This window comes from Dendropsophus ebraccatus, chromosome 9 (genome assembly GCF_027789765.1).
Source record: "Dendropsophus ebraccatus isolate aDenEbr1 chromosome 9, aDenEbr1.pat, whole genome shotgun sequence".
In the NCBI taxonomy this organism is placed as follows: domain Eukaryota; kingdom Metazoa; phylum Chordata; class Amphibia; order Anura; family Hylidae; genus Dendropsophus; species Dendropsophus ebraccatus.
The window spans coordinates 8,612,542-8,630,336 of NC_091462.1; the positions used below are offsets into that span (position 1 = coordinate 8,612,542).

Consider the following 17,795-nt stretch of genomic DNA (forward strand, 5'->3'; position numbering starts at 1 on the left):
TGAGAGCAGCAATGGTAAGTGTAATACCATATCCATACTTGTGTCGTTTGGGGGCAGCCTTCCCCGCCGGTGGTGCTGGCTGGGTTTTGGTGAGGCTTTTTGGGTCTGGTCCTGTGACATTGGGGTTGCAGGGCCGTTCCATGGCCTCCCTTCCCTGCATGTGCACGCTTTGCGGGGTTGGCGGTCGCTGACCGACACGGTGTGGAGTTAGCGTAGGGACCCGTGTGGACCAGAGGACCTGCGCGGTGGTACACGGGGCAATATGGCTTGATCAATTGATATACAGACACTCTGGTGTTGATTTTTAATATAGGCCTAGCGGCATTAGTATCAGCCATAGATGGGATGTGCAGCCGTTCCACTCTCTCCAGTTCGTGTATTATAGTAGATATATTCCTGTATATAGGGGCAGTATTATAGTATATGGGGGCAGTAGTGTCTATAGTTGTTCTGTACATATAATAAAGACTTAATGTTAATAATATCATAAACATTAACTTGCCTCTTTTCTTTTTTGTGAAGGATACGTCACCTGATTGGATCCATTCACCTTCGTCACCGCCATGGTCTCCGCATAAATCGCTCAGTAATTCTGGCAGAATGTGAGTACTCCCAGCAGACTGAGCGGCTGCTTTCCATACTATGGACGCTCAACATCATCACGACTGCTTACAGGGACCCCTCTATCTCCTTCAACATCCGTGTGCAAAACTCCCATGTCCATCTGCTATGACATACATCCGTGCTGACGAAACGCATGAACATTCCCGAGTCATTCCAAGTCCCCAGAACTATCTGCTGTGTACTAACCATGGCTTAGAGGAGCCCTCGCTGAGCAGCATGCATCCATTAAAGAATGTAGATTGCCATCTTGCTGGAGGGCAGCTTTACCCTCTGCAAGCATGTCATGCAGGTAATGCACCAATGGGCACGAATGTTGAACCCAGGCTATATCGGAGCTTGGAGAACCTACACTGGGCAGAGTCGAGTGTGTTTGCACATTATAGGAGCATGGATAGTGAGTTTATTCTGCACTGTAGAAGCACCAGACACTTATCAGAAGGATCTGCAGGAAATATGTCGCCCCAAGGCCTGTCAGAGAGGGATGGGGGTCATCGGGACCTTCCTGCTCCTCCTCTTGCCAAAGTTCATCAATGGCTTTTTCTTACAGCAGATGACAAGGTCTCCTATGGTGATGCCAAACGGGAACTGAAAGAGAAGCTGAGAACTCACAGTTCCAAAGTTGTAGAACCCAATAGGCCCGTCCGTCCCCAGGCTTGTTTGGCTGACTGCACGGCCAGGGAAGCTGCCAACAAACTATGCCAGCACTGCAAACACAAGGCGCCCTGTAGTGCTATATCTGCTGGTCACCCTGCACTTACAAGTAGCACAATGCCGGCATCCAGGCCATGCACAAGCCTCTTACACCACAGGACCAGCCCAGAGCACATTAAGCAGGAGGCCAGGAGGAGACTGCAGCTCCGCAGGCAACATAGTTCTCCAAACCTGACGCTGTATCAAGAAGAGACTGAAAGCAAAGGTCTAGAAAAGTCTAAGACTACAGAGTCCTTCAAGGAGCAGAGGCCTAGTCCAGTGGTGGTCGCCGACACCAGGAGGCTTAGCAGTACGGGCAGGTTTCACATCCCAACGTTTGAAGAATTCAAGAAGATGCGTAGTAAGCAAAAGAATGGTTTGTCAAAGAGCGACGTCCACTTCCAATCCAGTGACTCCTCCACCGATACAACCTCAAAACCAGACGCCAGCTCTGACCAGACCGCCATTCCCGATTCTCCAAGCACTGACCAAACGCAAGACTCCAAAGCCAACGCTTTGCTGGGTCCCTCCCGTCCTGACCTTACTGACCCTGGAGATCGGCTCATTGTGCAGGATAGTTCATTAGACCACAGAGCTCACCCCTCATGCCGGCCTGCATTCACAGCTCCCATTTGTTCCAGTCCTGTTTCCAGGTTTCCATTACAGGTGTTAAACATGCATAGCACGAAAGAGGAGCTTGTGGTGTGTGAGCCCCATGTGTCTGATACCAGTAGCTCTAGCGGATTCCCCGGGATGGCTGAGCAGGGTCTCTCATCTGAAGCCCATTCTTCTTGCTGTCCATCTTTGCTTTTAGAAGCAACCGATCTGTCTGGTTATGGAGCCAAGCTGCAGAAAATGAAGGACGGCCTCATAGGATCAGCTCTGGATCTGATCAAGAAAAGGTAGCGTGGTGTCCGCATTGGGTTGTTGGAAATGATCTGGTGAAGTCACATTGAAGTCTGGGGTCACATAGCTGAAGATTGCAGGAAGGGCAGAGCAAATTATCGAAGGAGGAAAGTCACATGATAAGATGACAAGGAGGCGAGGGGTTAACTATCCCCACTATCGCTCTTTATTTATGGCGGCCTATGTTCTTCCTGTGCCCTGGGGGACTTATCATAAGGCTTGTGCCAAAGTAATCGACTCTTGTAATACATATGGTGCTTAAAATAGGTATTAGCCGCCTTTAAATGATTTAAAGGGGTACTCCGACAAAGGAAAAAAATATCCTTCAAATCAACTGGTATCAGAAAGTTATACAGATTCGTAATTTACTTCTGTTAAAAATCTCAAGTCTTCCAGTACTTATCAGCTGCTGCATGTCCTGCAGGAAGTGGTGTATTCTCTCCAGTCTGACACAGCGCTCCCTGCTGCCACCTCTGTCCATGTCAGGAACTGTCCAGAGCAGGAGAAGTTTTCGATGGGGATTTGCTGTTGCTCTGGACAGTTCCTGACATGGACAGAGGTGGCAGCAGAGAGCACTATGTCAGACTGGAGAGAATACTGCAAGACATACAGCAGCTGAGAAGTACTGGAAGACTGGAGATTTTTAAATAAAAGTAAATTACGAATCTGTATAACCTTCTGACACCAGTTCATTTGAAAGAAACAGATGACAAGAATAAAGGTTAATGGGGAAAAAGGCTTCAATGTGTCTCACCAGGCTGTAGAGACGCTGCGTGTGTGGGGACCATTGTTAGATTATCGGTCCCCATAGCCGTATACTGGTCACACATCCTGTTTTGTGCAGGTTACAGCTCTTTGCATTGTTGTGTGTTCAGTCACTGGGACATTTTTTGTGTCTGATTCTTTACACTTCAGCTATGTGCACAATCTCACACTTTCAGATGTTTTGGATGCTTTTTTAGCCATCTTTTACCATAAAATGGGCAACAAAAAGTTTGCAGAAATGTATTGTTCTTCCTCTGCGTCAGGATACAGGATGAAGTGTTAAGGCCTCTGCTAATTTCCATACAACACTCGCTTTAGCAGCTGCCGGGCTATCAAAGTGTCACTGTCATCATAGAAAACCTTTGACATGTCTCTATGACATGTCTCTATGACACACTATGACACCTCTATGACATGTCTCTATGACACACTATGACATGTCTCTATGACACACTATGACATGTCTCTATGACATGTCTCTATGACACACTATGACACCTCTATGACATGTCTCTATGACACACTATGACATGTCTCTATGACACACTATGACATGTCTCTATGACATGTCTCTATGACACACTATGACACCTCTATGACATGTCTCTATGACACACTATGACATGTCTCTATGACATGTCTCTATGACACACTATGACACCTCTATGACATGTCTCTATGACACACTATGACATGTCTCTATGACACACTATGACATGTCTCTATGACATGTCTCTATGACACACTATGGCATGTCTCTATGACACCTCTATGACATGTCTCTATGACACACTATGTTCACACTATGACATGTAAAAAGCCAGTTTCTGGCTTTTAGGTGGAAGCGTCCTAAGCGTTGGTGAGATGCACAAGTCCTACTCTTCTGTGCAGGAGGCAGAACGATGGTTAGAATGTAAATCTACAGCTGAAATAATGGCCCTATGTGGGATTTTACATCATTGAGTCCCATAAAAAGTGTGTGACCACGGCCTTACTGTGCACAGAGCTGCTAAAGGAGGAGTCCGGGCACGCTGCCGGGGAGGAGGTGGGTGACCAAAACAACATGCACTTACCTCCCCCCCTCCCCCCAGCGCTGGGATCTGATGTCCTCCGCTCCAGTCTCCGGACGCTTCTAGGTCTGAGTGGAATCTGGGACGTGACGTGTCGGGCCTGCGCTTAGCCAGTCAGGGGCAGAGGCAGGACACCGCTATGGCTGCTGACTGGCTCAGCGGGCTTTGAACATTACGTCCCAGATCCCACTCAGACCAGGAACCGGAGTGGAGGACAGTGGACCCCATCGCTGGAGCAGGGGAGGTAAGTGCATGCTGTTTTGGTCACCCACCTCCTCCCCGGCCGTTATCATTAGAGATAAGCACAACAGGAGCGTGCTGGAGTCTGATTGTTCACCATATGAATACTGGCGGCTGATGAAGTTGGATGCGGCCCTAGGAAGTCCTGGAAATCATGGATACGGCCACAGGCCTATGGTTGTATCCACCAGGACTCCGTACAATTTCTTCAGCCAATCAAATGTGGCATGATCAGACTCCATCACGCTCATCTCTAGTTATCCTCATATCATTCACCATGTAACTATTGTTATGCTGGGGCCACGCAGTCCGCCATGCATCCTATGCGTTTAACCGTAGTCTGCAATATGGTTACGGCTGTACGGTTCTTACAGGAGAAACATGGCAGATACAACCAGTTTCACAACACGCATTACAAAACCTTGATGATTTGCGGTAAGACATATATATACCGTGCTGCAACTGGCCCCACAACAAACCAGGTACATGTGAACCGCGACATAGACTGAGGTGTATGATGAGTTAAATTACATCAACTCTGTATTAAAGTGACTGTACCACTAGGCCCAGGCTGAAGCACTGGAGGCGGCCGACCCACCCTTAGTGGGAAGAAACTCCAGCCCCTCCATGACATGACTCCATTAGAATCAATGAAACCCTATCACAGAGCGGCGGGGGTTTCCCCCACTAAGGGTGGGTCGGCCGCCTCCAGTGCTTCTGCCTGGGCCTGGTGGTACAGTCACTTTAAAGGGGTTGTTCACCAAATTTTTTTTCTATGAAATCATCTGGTGCCAGAGACTTGTAATTTACTTCTATTAAAAAATCTCCAGTCTTCCAGTATTTATCAGCTGCTGTATATCCTGCAGGATGTGGTGTATTCTCTCCAGTCTGACACAGTGCTCTCTGCTGCCACCTCTGTCCATGTCAGGAACTGTCCAGAGCAGGAGCAAATCCCCATAGAAAACCTCTCCTGCTGTGGACAGTTCCTGACATGGACAGAGGTGGCAGCAGAGAGCACTGTGTCAGACTGGAGAGAATTCACCACTTCCTGCAGGACATACAGCAGTTGAGAAGTACTGGAATACTGGAGATTTTTAATAGAAGTAAATTACAAATCTCTGGCACTTTCTGGCACCAGTTGATTTGAAAGAAATTATTTTTTGGTGAACAACCCCTTTAAACAGTGAATATACACACCACAGATCTGCAACAGAAATACATGTGTATGGGGTATCTCTGCAGGGGGCACAGGGGCCTCTGTAATTCCACTTTTGGGTAAATTAGACATTTCTGCATCAGATTTACCAGGAGTAAAACTCAAGCAAATCCTATTCAGTGCAGCCTGACAATAGAGATATGAAGCATCACAGGGTGCTGATCTCTTGTGTCAGGGGGAGGAGGAGGCCGCCGGGTTGTCTCGATAATCTGTTCTATCACTTCTATAATTTTGTTTTCCTCACAGCTGCAGCTCCGAAAGTGCCGAGACCACGAGCAGTGCATCATGTGACACCCCAAAATCTGATCCCGTACAAGAGCGACAAAGCTGTCAATCACCTACTGTACCCATGGCAACAAAAACTTGTAAAAAGACGTCGAACAATGAGCTGACCCCTGAACCCAAATCTAGTGTAAGTATGGAGGCAGCTGTGCCAGGGAGCGGGATGCCTGACCGAGGGTCACCTCCTCACAATCCTATGGCTCCTTCTTGTCCTCCCCTTTCCCTGGTCTGTGACTGGTCTACAAATGACTGATCCCCCCATTTCCATTATATGTCACCCCTTTAAGCATTTACTAAGTGCAGACTAGGGCATCAGTCACATAGTCAGTACTGTTTAACCAGCCTCAGTAGATTTGCAGGGATACAAGTCTGTCAGTGTAGTGCCTGCATGCACACCCCCATGGAGCTGGAGCAGTAACAGAGCGTCGCCCACCTGCTCACCGGACAGTCCCAGGGCCACCGTCCCCGTCATCTCAGCTGACATCACACTAAACCAGCCGGAGGTGTGAAGTTACGTAGGGAGTGGGCGAGTGCTGTGTTAGTCACCTGCCCACCGTGTCTGATCACGTTGCTATAGATTATTAATTGCCGCCTTTGCTTTTTGCAGATCTGCAGCCCCGGCTGTCGGAGGTCCAGCTCAGACATGACTCACGAAGCTGGAGAGTCCGGAAAAGCCCAACGTGGGTGTCGCCTGCGCCCACACTTCAGTGACCCCATGCCCACCGATGCCGTGAAGAGGAAACAGCTAGAGCTGAAGATTGCAGCAGCGGCTCGCCACCACGCTCAGAAGAGGAGGCAGGACAGAGAGAATGGTACCTGCTGCCGATAATAGACACCACCACTAGACTGTCAGTCCTTTGCTTTACTTCTCCAGTCAGTCAGGTCTTTCTTCTCAATTCTGCTGCTTTCCTGTTAGCTCTCAGGCTGCAGGACCTAACTTATCCCTATTACACAGGATGGTTATCGTGCAAATTATCGTTAGGTCGTTCAAATTTAAATGATAATCGTTTTGAATAATTGCAGGCAACGATCAAATGACCATCAAGAAATCGTTCATTGTTTGTTTGGTGCTGACACCAAAATCATAATTAGGGACCTATTAGCCAATCAATAATGTAAACGAGCGCCAATCTGCTAGATCAGCGCTCCTTTACTGAGCCTTTTACACCGCCCGATAATCGCTTAGCAAGGGCTGTGTATATATAACTCATTAGCGATGTCCGTGCAGCCCTTTTCCTAAACTCTTCATACATCACCTCTCCACGCTCCCAATCTCCTCCTGCCCTCTGCTCTCCTCCCGGCAGCACGCGCTGCAGCTTCTCTGAGCTGACAGGCCACGGTGGTCCCGGCCTGTGATTAGCTGAGTGGTCTCGAAGAGAACAGGACAAGGCCGGGAGCAGAGAGGTGATGAATAAGAGTTTATTAAATTGCCTGCCATCAGCTGCACATCGCTATTACACGTAGCAATGTGTGCCCGACACCTGATGATTTTAGGTCTGGACCTAAAGAAACAATCAGCCGATCATTTCATTGACTGGTCATTGTCTCTGTTACATGGAACGATAATTGGCCGAATATGGCTCTGTGTAATAGGGCCCTTAATCGTTTGCTGTAATGTACAAATGACTATCCTTCTGTGTAATTTGGTAAACGATTTCAGGTTAACGATAAACGATCTTGTTTGCGATCATTTATCGTTAATCATTAATTGTTAAAAATTGCTTTGTCTAATAGGATCCCTAGCCATAGGCCAGGTGTGAATGGTTTGTATTACAGATGCATTTTTGCACCTGTATAATGGCTGCAAGCCCCAGCATGACGGTGGGAGCAAAGACAAGATCATGGTGGGGACATACAGAGCCCCTCAGACACCCCTTATAGAGTTGTGTACAACATGACATACATGACACCATAATATGATCCAGACCACAGGTGTCAAACTCACGCCCTCTGACATCAAGTCTGAACAGCCAAAGGCAACAGCTGGAGGGCCTGAGTTTGACCCCCTTGTTTCAGACTGTTGTTATTCATCATCTTTTGTCTATCACAGGTCCAGTACTGATGAAGGCCAATACCACGACATCGTGCAGCTCCAACAAAGACAGCACTTACACCACGGGGCACTCGTACCGGTCGCGCCATCGCTGGAGTAACATCAGCAGCTTGAGCACAGACAGCGGGATCGTTGGGGTGAACGATGAGAGAGAAGAATGTGAAGGGAACACAAGACCCGTAAAGCCAGGAGAGGTGGAGCGGGTGGACAGCGGGATTGGAGACGCACTTTCCAGAAAGTGGAGAGCTCGGGTAGCAGAAGCATCAGCTTCCCTAGAGGCGTGGGAGGCGCACCGCCCGTGCATAGACTGTGGGGAGAGCAATTCATGTATGGACTCCGGGAGCAGAGGAAAGAGGAGAGAGACGCTGTGTGTGAAATGTGTCAATCGTAGGATGGAGCGTAAGGAGGCCGTGCTGGAATTTGTGAATACAGAATCGAGCTACGGGGAGGATCTGCGGATCATAAAAGAGGAGTTCTATCTTCCTATGCAGACGGCAGGACTGCTGACACGGGAACAGCTGGCTGTCGTGTTCAGCAACATACAGGAGCTCATCGAACTCAATGAGAAGTTCCTAGAGGTTCTACAAGAGGAAATCGACCAAGCTTTTGATCAGGTAAAAGGACATAATAAAGTCATAATGATTCTTAGCTGTTATAAGGACTGTTCACCACATAGCTCCAATCCAGCTGCTAGACCCCCCCACATGACCCCTGTCTACTACAGACACAACCAGGACACTGTCTGGTATCCCATGATCCTTTATTAACACCAGGGCATTGTCTGATATACCATGAACTTGCATCAACACTTGCTGACATCTCATCAGCCTCTATAAACACCAGAAGACAATTTGACATGCCATAAACAATCAACAACAGTACACTACCTGACATCCCATGAAAATCCACCGACACCAGGACAAAGTCTGACATCCAACAAACTTCCTTTAACACTAGGAGACTACCTGCCATCCCATGAACTTCCACTAACACTATACTACCTGCCATCCCATGAACTTCCACTAACACTAGGAGACTACCTGACATCCCATGAACTTCCACTAACACTAGGAGACTACCTGCCATCCCATGAACTTCCACTAACACTAGGAGACTACCTGCCATCCCATGAACTTCCACTAACACTATACTACCTGACATCCCATGAACTTCCACTAACACTAGGAGACTACCTGACATCCCATGAACTTCCACTAACACTATACTACCTGCCATCCCATGAACTTCCACTAACACTAGGAGACTACCTGACATCCCATGAACTTCCACTAACACTATACTACCTGACATCCCATTAACTTCCACTAACACTATACTACCTGACATCCCATGAACTTCCACTAACACTATACTACCTGACATCCCATGAACTTCCACTAACACTAGGAGACTACCTGACATCCCATGAACTTCCACTAACACTATACTACCTGACATCCCATGAACTTCCACTAACACTAGGAGACTACCTGCCATCCCATGAACTTCCACTAACACTAGGAGACTACCTGCCATCCCATGAACTTCCACTAACACTATACTACCTGACATCCCATGAACTTCCACTAACACTATACTACCTGCCATCCCATGAACTTCCACTAACACTATACTACCTGCCATCCCATGAACTTCCATTAACACTATACTACCTGGCATCCCATGAACTTGTGCCAGTCCCTGACATTCCACAAACCTTCATTAAAGGGATTATCCAGCGCTACAAAAACATGGCCACTTTCCCTCTACTGTTGTCTCCAGTTTGGGTGTAGGTTTTAAACTCGGTTCCATTGAAGTAAATGGAGCTTAATTGCAAACTGCACCTTAACTGGAGACAACAGTAGGGGGAAAAGTGGCCATGTTTTTGTAGCGCTGGATAACCCCTTTAAAACCAAGACCCCTTTCATGAACTTTCCTTAACACCAGACCCACGTCATCTCTGCCATTGCCTGACATCCCATAAACCTGTCAACACCATGATGCCACCTGACATCCCTTGAACTTCCCTTCAACTACAAGTCACTACTTGACATTTAATGACCTTTCATCATCACCAGCAGACTACCTGACTCCATGTGTCCTTCCATCAACCATCAGACATTGCCTGACATCCCATAAGCTTCCATTAACACCAGTACACTGTCTGACATGTCATTGACTTCCATCAACACTAGGACAGTACCTGAAATCTCGTGACATCTGACATCAACACCAATATACTGCCTGCCATCATATTAATGTCTGTCAACACCACAAGACCACCTGACACCTTGGGTTTCTCATGACGTACTACATCTAGGGCTCCTTACTTCTTACTCCTTCATAATGACACCTTTAGCTGCACTTGTCTGGTCATAAATGAGTCTTCTGGTGGAGCGGACCCAGCAGGTTCTTGCTGCCAGATATTAATATATTTTTTGGATGCCTGCAGGGGGATGATGACCTGATGACCATCTGCATTGGGGAGATCTTCTTGGAGTTTGTGAACATGCTTCCTGCCTTCCAGACTTACTGCCTCCAACAACCGACCTCCATGGCAACACTGAATACTCTGGAGAAAGAGAAGGAGCTTCTCAGGTAAGAAGAGAGGCTGGAGATCTTATGTGGTGTAAACTGAAGATATTAAAGGGTTGGATGAATCTAACCTGCTGATATGTCCCTAATGCACAGGAGACACTGAAAAGGAAGGTATGTCTGTTACCTTCCTCCTCTCCATGGTTATGGTGCAGTCTTTTGCTCCATGGTCCGGTGAGGCCGTTAGGAGCCCCCATAATGCGGATCCTCCCCTGGCCGGCCTGCCCCTTTCTAATGATAATGAATGGAACGGGCTGGCCATGGGCGGATCAGTGCTATAGGGACAGGCAGTGCTCCTAATGGTCTCACTCGACCGTGGAGCAAGAGACTAACTGCACCGGAACCGCACCAAGGAGGAAGGTAAGAGACATTTATAAGAGACATACAGTACCTTCCTCCTTGTTGTCTCCTTTGCTATAGGGACATATCAGCAGGTAAGATTTGTCTGCTAATAGTTTCTCTCTTAAAAATATATATCTTAATCCTTTGCATAATAGTACTTAAACTGACAAGTCTGGTGTCTCCACTGCTCACTTGTTGCATGGCTTCACCATCCACAGCACCATCCACATATATCTGCTGTTATGCAACCAAGTTATATGCATGTGAATGTGCACAATGTCCCTCTGACACCGCTGAACCCTGATGCACAAAAGCTGCAGCTTCTCTGGGTGTAACTCATAGTTATGAGGTTATTTCACCTCCTAATGTCAATAAATGGTAACGCCACACACCTGCCTCTGCCGTCACCAGACTTCCGCTTCTCTACATGGATGAACACAGAAGGCAGATGCTACAGATACAGAGTCAAACATTGTCTATGGTCCTGATCATATTTTCCATCCTTTCCTTTCAGAATTTTTCTGGATGTGTCTCAGAACGATAACACCGCCCTGCGACGCATGAACCTCCGATCTTTCCTTATGGCTCCTTTACAAAGGGTCACCAAGTACCCCCTGCTGTTGAGCCGGATTCTCAAGAGCACAACCGAATTTCATCCAGATCACAGCAGCTTGTGGGAGGCCAAGAGCAGAATTGAGTCCCACTTAGAGCACATCAACATGAAGACCCGGCAGGAAGGGAACACATGGACATTACGCTCCTTCCGCAGGGAGAGCAGAAAGAACAGGGAAGTGACCAACATCGAGATGAGGGAGATGGCGATCAAGCAAGTTGGGTGGCCGAGGGAGGAGACGCGTTTCATTAAAGAGGGGCTTCTGCAGATGGCACAACCTACAGACGGACAATGGGTCAAGAAGGGCTGCAAGGCTCTAAAGTTCCACAATGTGCACGCACTACTGATGGTGAACGTAAAGAGAACTTCAGACTCCGGCCTGGAAGGCGGCCCTACTGACAGAACGGTGAAGGATGCCGTCCTGGTGCTTATAAAAGACAAAAGCAATGGAAAATTTGTGATGCTCAGGGACCCCCTGAGACTTGCCCACTGTGTGGTGTCTACTGATCCAGACTGTGAAGATACCTTTGAACTCCTGGAAATCAGGAAGGAAGGGTTTGTTTTTCGGGACAGTGACAATTCCCGAACCCAACACTGGTTCCAGCAAATGAAGACCTATTCCAGTGAACTGGGATCTTGGAGAAAACGTCGTAATGCTCTCCCTAACATAATGATAAGCACAGCGCAAAACAGATCCTGAAATCAGAACTTACGGGGAGGGAGGACTAAACATCTGCCCAAACCCAGTACATTATGAAATCAGAACCTATGGGGAGGGAGAGGAACCAAACATCTGCCAGAACATAGCACATCCTGAAATTAGAACCTGAAGGGAGGGAGAGGGACCAAATATCTGCCTAAACCCAACACATCCTGAAATCAGAACCTACGGGGAGGGAGGACTAAACATCTGCCCAAACCCAGTACATTATGAAATCAGAACCTATGGGGAGGGAGAGGAACCAAACATCTGCCAGAACATAGCACATCCTGAAATTAGAACCTGAAGGGAGGGAGAGGGACCAAATATCTGCCTAAACCCAACACATCCTGAAATCAGAACCTACGGGGAGGGAGGACTAAACATCTGCCCAAACCCAGGACATCATGAAATCAGAACCTACGGAGAGGGAGGGGACCAAATATCTGCCAGAACATAGCACATCCTGAAATCAGAACCTACGGGGAGGGAGGGGACCAAATATCTGCCCAAACCCAACAATTCCTGAAATCAGAACCTACAGGGAGGGAGGGAAGACCAAACATCTTTCAGAACATAGAACATCCTGAAATCAGAACCTACGGGGAGGGAGGCAAAAAAAATCTGCCCAAACCCAACACATCCTGAAATCAGAAACTAAGGGGAGGGAGAGGGACAAAACATCTGTCCAAACCCAACACACCCTAAAATCAGAACCTACGGGAGGGAGGACTAAACATCTGTCCAAACCCAACACACCCTAAAATCAGAACCTAGAGGGAGGGCACCAAATATCTGCCAGAACATAACACACCTTGAAATCAGAACCTACAGGGAGGGAGGACAAAACTTCTGCCCAAACCCAACACATCCTGAAATCAGATTCTTCAGGGAGGGAGGGGATTGCACATCGAAACAAAACTAAAACATTCTGAAATCAGAACCTACAGGGAGGGAGGACTAAAAATCTGCCCAAACCTAAGAGATTAAGAAATCAGACCCTAGAGGGAGGGGACCAAACATCTGGCCAAACCTATGAGATCCGTAAAGTGATACTGTCAGCCCCTCCCCCCCCCCCTTTGGGTAGGTGTCGTTTTCAGAACCATCAGGTACTGTGCCTGCTGTTCATTCCAAAAATACCTTTGAGAAAGGTGCCATGGTCCTCCTTTTGGTGAAAATATACTTTTAATCATTGATTGACATTGTCAACAAGGTGGGACTTCTTGGCCGTTGAGTCCCCTGTTACCATTTCTGTCCATCGCTCTTATCCATGAACCTCCCCTGACCCTTGTGATGTCACTAGGAAGGTGGGGGCTGATCCTAATAACACAAACACCAGACCGCTTAGAGGGCACTCAATGGGTGACTTAGTGACTCTGTCCACTAATGATTAGAAACCATAAAGAAACATACAGCAGACACGGTACCTGATGGTGCCAAAAATAACACCTACCTAAAGGGGGATTGACAGTGTTACTTTAAATTAGGGAGGAGGGTCCAAATATCTGCAAAAACCTAAGAGATCCCTCAATCACAACCTACGGGGAGGGAGGGGGACCAAACACCTGCACAAACCTAACAGATCCTGTAGAGAGTAGTAAAGGTCACAGTGGATCTCGTCATCCAAGCACAGGTTCTGCATATATGGAGCTCGGCTCTATGTCCAATACAGTATTACAATCCACCCCCCTATCCCAGTCTTCAGCTGTGGGCAGCAGGTCATGGTCTGAAGATTGGCCCCTGGTCACTACAGCTGGGGCTCCTGATGCAGAAGCACAACGTAAAAAAAATAAAAAATCCTGAACCCTCTCAAGGTTCTAGAGAAACATTTACTCATATTCTGAGGAATTGTGATGTAGTTCGCATGAACTTTGTATATTATTATTATTCAGGGGATTTTAGGAAATGGCCAGCTTCATGGGTAACGTCATCTGTGGTGTCTGTCTCTTGGTGTTACACCCAATGTCATCTCTAATATGGAACAAGTGTGTTTGGGAAGAAAGAGCGATGTGGGTGAGGGAGGGGTGGGCATCTTCTGGGCAGGAGTAACGTAACCACCCATTGTGTTATGTGTGGTGTTTAGATTGGCTGCAGATGGAGGACTATCAGCTGTAGTGATGTGACAGCACCCGACAGTGATAGAACACAACACCACATATACAGCAATCACTGAATGTGTTTTATGGGCATCACACGTGGGAAGGATCCAACAATGATCGGCAGGAAATATCTGATGCCACCTTAGAGTCCAGCAGGTTACAGTCTTCTCACACCTATACATAATGAAACCAAGAGAAGAATATAGCACAAAACCATACTGGGAAAGTCCTCGGACTCTCTCACATTTTCTTATGCTTGTGAGGCCTTGTGCTAACAAAATAAGATCTGTTCCTCCTCATTCTGTACACACGGCAGGGGTAGGCAACCTTAGCTTTGGCTGTCCTGGCATGATGGGCGTTGCAGTTTTGCAACAGCTGGATAGCCAGGGTTCCCTAAGCCTGGCCTATGGCTTTATGCATGTTTTCCAGGGCTCTCCAGGGCTGCATCCAACTTTTTCAGCCACTGGTATTCGAATGCCGAGCTATCCGACTTCAATCTCTACTCGGTACCCCATTATTGAAAAGGAAAAACTAGAATCTTACATCTGGATTTGGAGATGTTTGGCCATTCTTCTCTGCAGATCCTCCTATACTCTGTCAGGTTGGACAGGCCCGTGGTGGACACCATTGTCAAGTCTCTCCATAGATGTCCCATTGGGGTCAGACTGGGCCCCTCCAGGACATTTAGAGCTCCTGGCTGTGTGCTTAGGGTCATTGGGTGAGATTTATCAAAGGGTGTAAAATTTAGACTGGTGTAAACTGGTCACAGCAACCAATCACAGCTCAGGTCAAAGGAAAGAGGAGCTGTGATTGGTTGCTGTGACCAGTTTACACCAGTCTAAATTTTACACCCTTTGATAAATCTCCCCCATTAAATCTTGTTGGGAGCTTCAGCCTAGAGCACTCTGGATCAGATAATCAGTAAAGGCTTTTTACACGTGCAAAAAATCGTTAAAATTTAAGCGATAATCTTCTAGTGTAAACGCGGCAATGATCAAACTGTGAACAAAAATTCATTCGTATGTCGTTGATCAAATGCAAATATATACAAACGCAATAAGATCACATTTATGACTTTTCTTACCAATTTATCTGCTCCTATAGTTTAAAACCAAAAAATCATTGCTTGTCGTTCGCTAGATGAGTGATAAGCGATTTATCTGTGCGTGTAAAAGGACCCGAAGACTATGGGGGAGATTTATCAAACATGGTGTAAAGTGAAACTGGCTCAGTTGCCCCTAGCAACCAATCAGATTCCACCTTTTATTCCTCACAGACTCTTTGGAAAATGAAAGGTGGAATCTGATTGGTTGCTAGGGGCAACTGAGCCAGTTTCACTGTACACCATGTTTCATAAATCTTCCCCTATGTCTGTACTTTGCTCCATTCAGCTTTCCCTGCACCAACCAGTCTCCCTGTCTAATCTTCAGCAGAGAATCTTGTTCCTCACAGTCAGTTCCTTCACCTGTTTCTATGTAAACTCATGACGGCTTTCACGTCTGTTACTGAGGAGCAGGAGCCCGCTTTGGTGGAGGCCTGAGTGACCATTGGGTTCTTGGTCACCTCTTCTCCCCTGATTACGTAGTAAGGGACAGCGGCTCTGGGCAGAGTCCCGGTTGTTGTTTGACCTTAGCACAAGGCCACAACCTAACATAATGTGAAAGGGCCTAAAAACTTCTGGAAAGCATAGTACTGTTATCTCTATAATCCTTCACATAGCGTTGTCACATCACTGGTGCTCGCTGCAGCCATGTATCTCCATCTGCCATCATCCCTGTCTGACATCATCCAGCTGTAAATAATCATACACCGTTCCCCGTCCCCAGCACATTTCAGTAAGTTTTGGTTTGTCGGATCTTCTGCACTTTCCTGAGTCACCTGAGGTCTTCCTCCTCGGAGGTTACTGAAGGTGAAGCAGATCTCAGTCTCATATTGTGTGTGTTGGTTATTCGTCTATAAAATGCAAATGATGTGCAAAATCCAGCATTGGTAAATCTTGAAATAAAATCTCAGCAGCCGCTGGCCTGCACAGACTCTACAAGCCTGGTTTATGTGGAGTTATTGCCATAGTGTATGTCCACACCGTGAGGGAAAGGAAGCAGAAAAATACTAGTGTATGTTCCGGGAGTGCTGTAATTTCACTCATATTTTTTGGTGTGTATTTAACCCCTTCAGGACCGGACAATTTGTTGGGTTTTTTTTTGTTGCGCTTTTGTTTTTTTCTCCTCGTGTTTAAAACACCATAGCGCTTACATTTTTTTACCTAAAGACCCACATGAGCCCTTATTTTTTGCGCCACTAATTGTACTTTGCAATGGCCAGCTTAATTTTTGCATAAAGTACACTGCAAAACCAGAAAAAAATTAAATGTGTGATGAAATGGAAAAAAGCGCATTTTTTAAAAAATTTGGGGGGTATTTGTATTTACGCCGCTCGCCCTGGGGTAAAACTGACTTGTTATACATGTTCCTCAAGTTGTTACGATTACAACGATATATAACATGTATAACTTTTATGTTATTTGATGGCTTTTAAAAAATTTAAACCCTTTTTAATAAATTAATGTTTCTTTAAAATCTCTCCATTCCCAGGCTTATAGCGCTTTTATCCTTTGGTCTATGGGGCTGTGTTAGGGTATGTTCACATCTCGTTTTTCTCCACACATCGGGCTACACGTCAGGAATCATAGAAAAAAAGGATGCGGACGGGCAGCCCGACGTGCGGCCGACGTTTCCATTTGCGGGACATACACTGCTTTTGTGCAGGACTCAAAAGCGTATTCACAAAAGCAGTGTATGTCCCGCAAATGAGCAGTATAACCCCATCCTGCTCATTAAAGTCAATGAGGCCGTCGGGTGCACGTTGAGCTGCACGTGTGTAGTGTAGCCCGCCGTGTGGAGAAAAACGACATGTGAACATACCCTTAGGTGTCATTTTTTGCGCCATGATGTGTACTTTCTATTAATACCTTGATATGCGACTTTTTTATCGCTTTTTATTACAATTTTTCTGGATTTGATGCGAACAAAAATGTGCAATTTTGCATTTTGGAATTTTTTTTTCCGCTTACGCCGTTTACCGTGCGAGATCAGGAACGTGATAAATTAATAGTTCAGGTGATTACACCGCTCAATTTTAGCAGTGTGTGAGCATAGCCTTTCTGTGTTTTCTATCCACTCTTGGAATTGGTTGAAAAATACCGAGGAAAAATACTGTGTGTGAACATGGCCTTAGAAGGGTTTTTCCATCTGGTACCTTCATTTAAGACACAGTGAGGTGGCCAAACTCTTACATAATATACAATACAAATCTTCAGTCTTAAAGTAATGACTTCAGTGCGGTTACCGATCCATTCCAGTGATCTGTGACATTTCCAAGGATTACAGATCGGACATCTCCAAGCATTACAGATGGGACAGAGCCTTTACCTTCTCCATTGGCTGATAATAAAGCTCATATAGCATCCAGCTCCCTGGTTCTGTCATGCTGGAGGCAGCGGCGCTGGCAGTGATGGGGAAGAGTGACCCGTGTGAGGACAGATCTGATCAGCCGGTTATTAACACAAGGTCAGGCGTCCTCGGCGGCCATCTCATTATACTC

At 46.7% G+C, this 17,795-nt stretch overlaps 1 protein-coding gene across 1 annotated transcript in view; it reads left to right on the forward strand.

The window, feature by feature from the left end:
• LOC138800643 (myosin-M heavy chain-like) overlaps positions 1-14,100 on the forward strand; it is a 60,602-nt gene extending 46,502 nt beyond the window's left edge. The window contains exons 2-7 of the mRNA XM_069982464.1: positions 523-2,216; positions 5,758-5,923; positions 6,401-6,605; positions 7,844-8,460; positions 10,299-10,444; positions 11,298-14,100. Coding sequence (XP_069838565.1) covers positions 643-2,216; positions 5,758-5,923; positions 6,401-6,605; positions 7,844-8,460; positions 10,299-10,444; positions 11,298-12,096 — 3,507 coding nt within the window. The 5' untranslated portion in view covers positions 523-642 and the 3' untranslated portion in view covers positions 12,097-14,100. The remainder of the gene's footprint in view (positions 1-522; positions 2,217-5,757; positions 5,924-6,400; positions 6,606-7,843; positions 8,461-10,298; positions 10,445-11,297) is intronic.
• Positions 14,101-17,795: the final 3,695 nt, after the last annotated feature.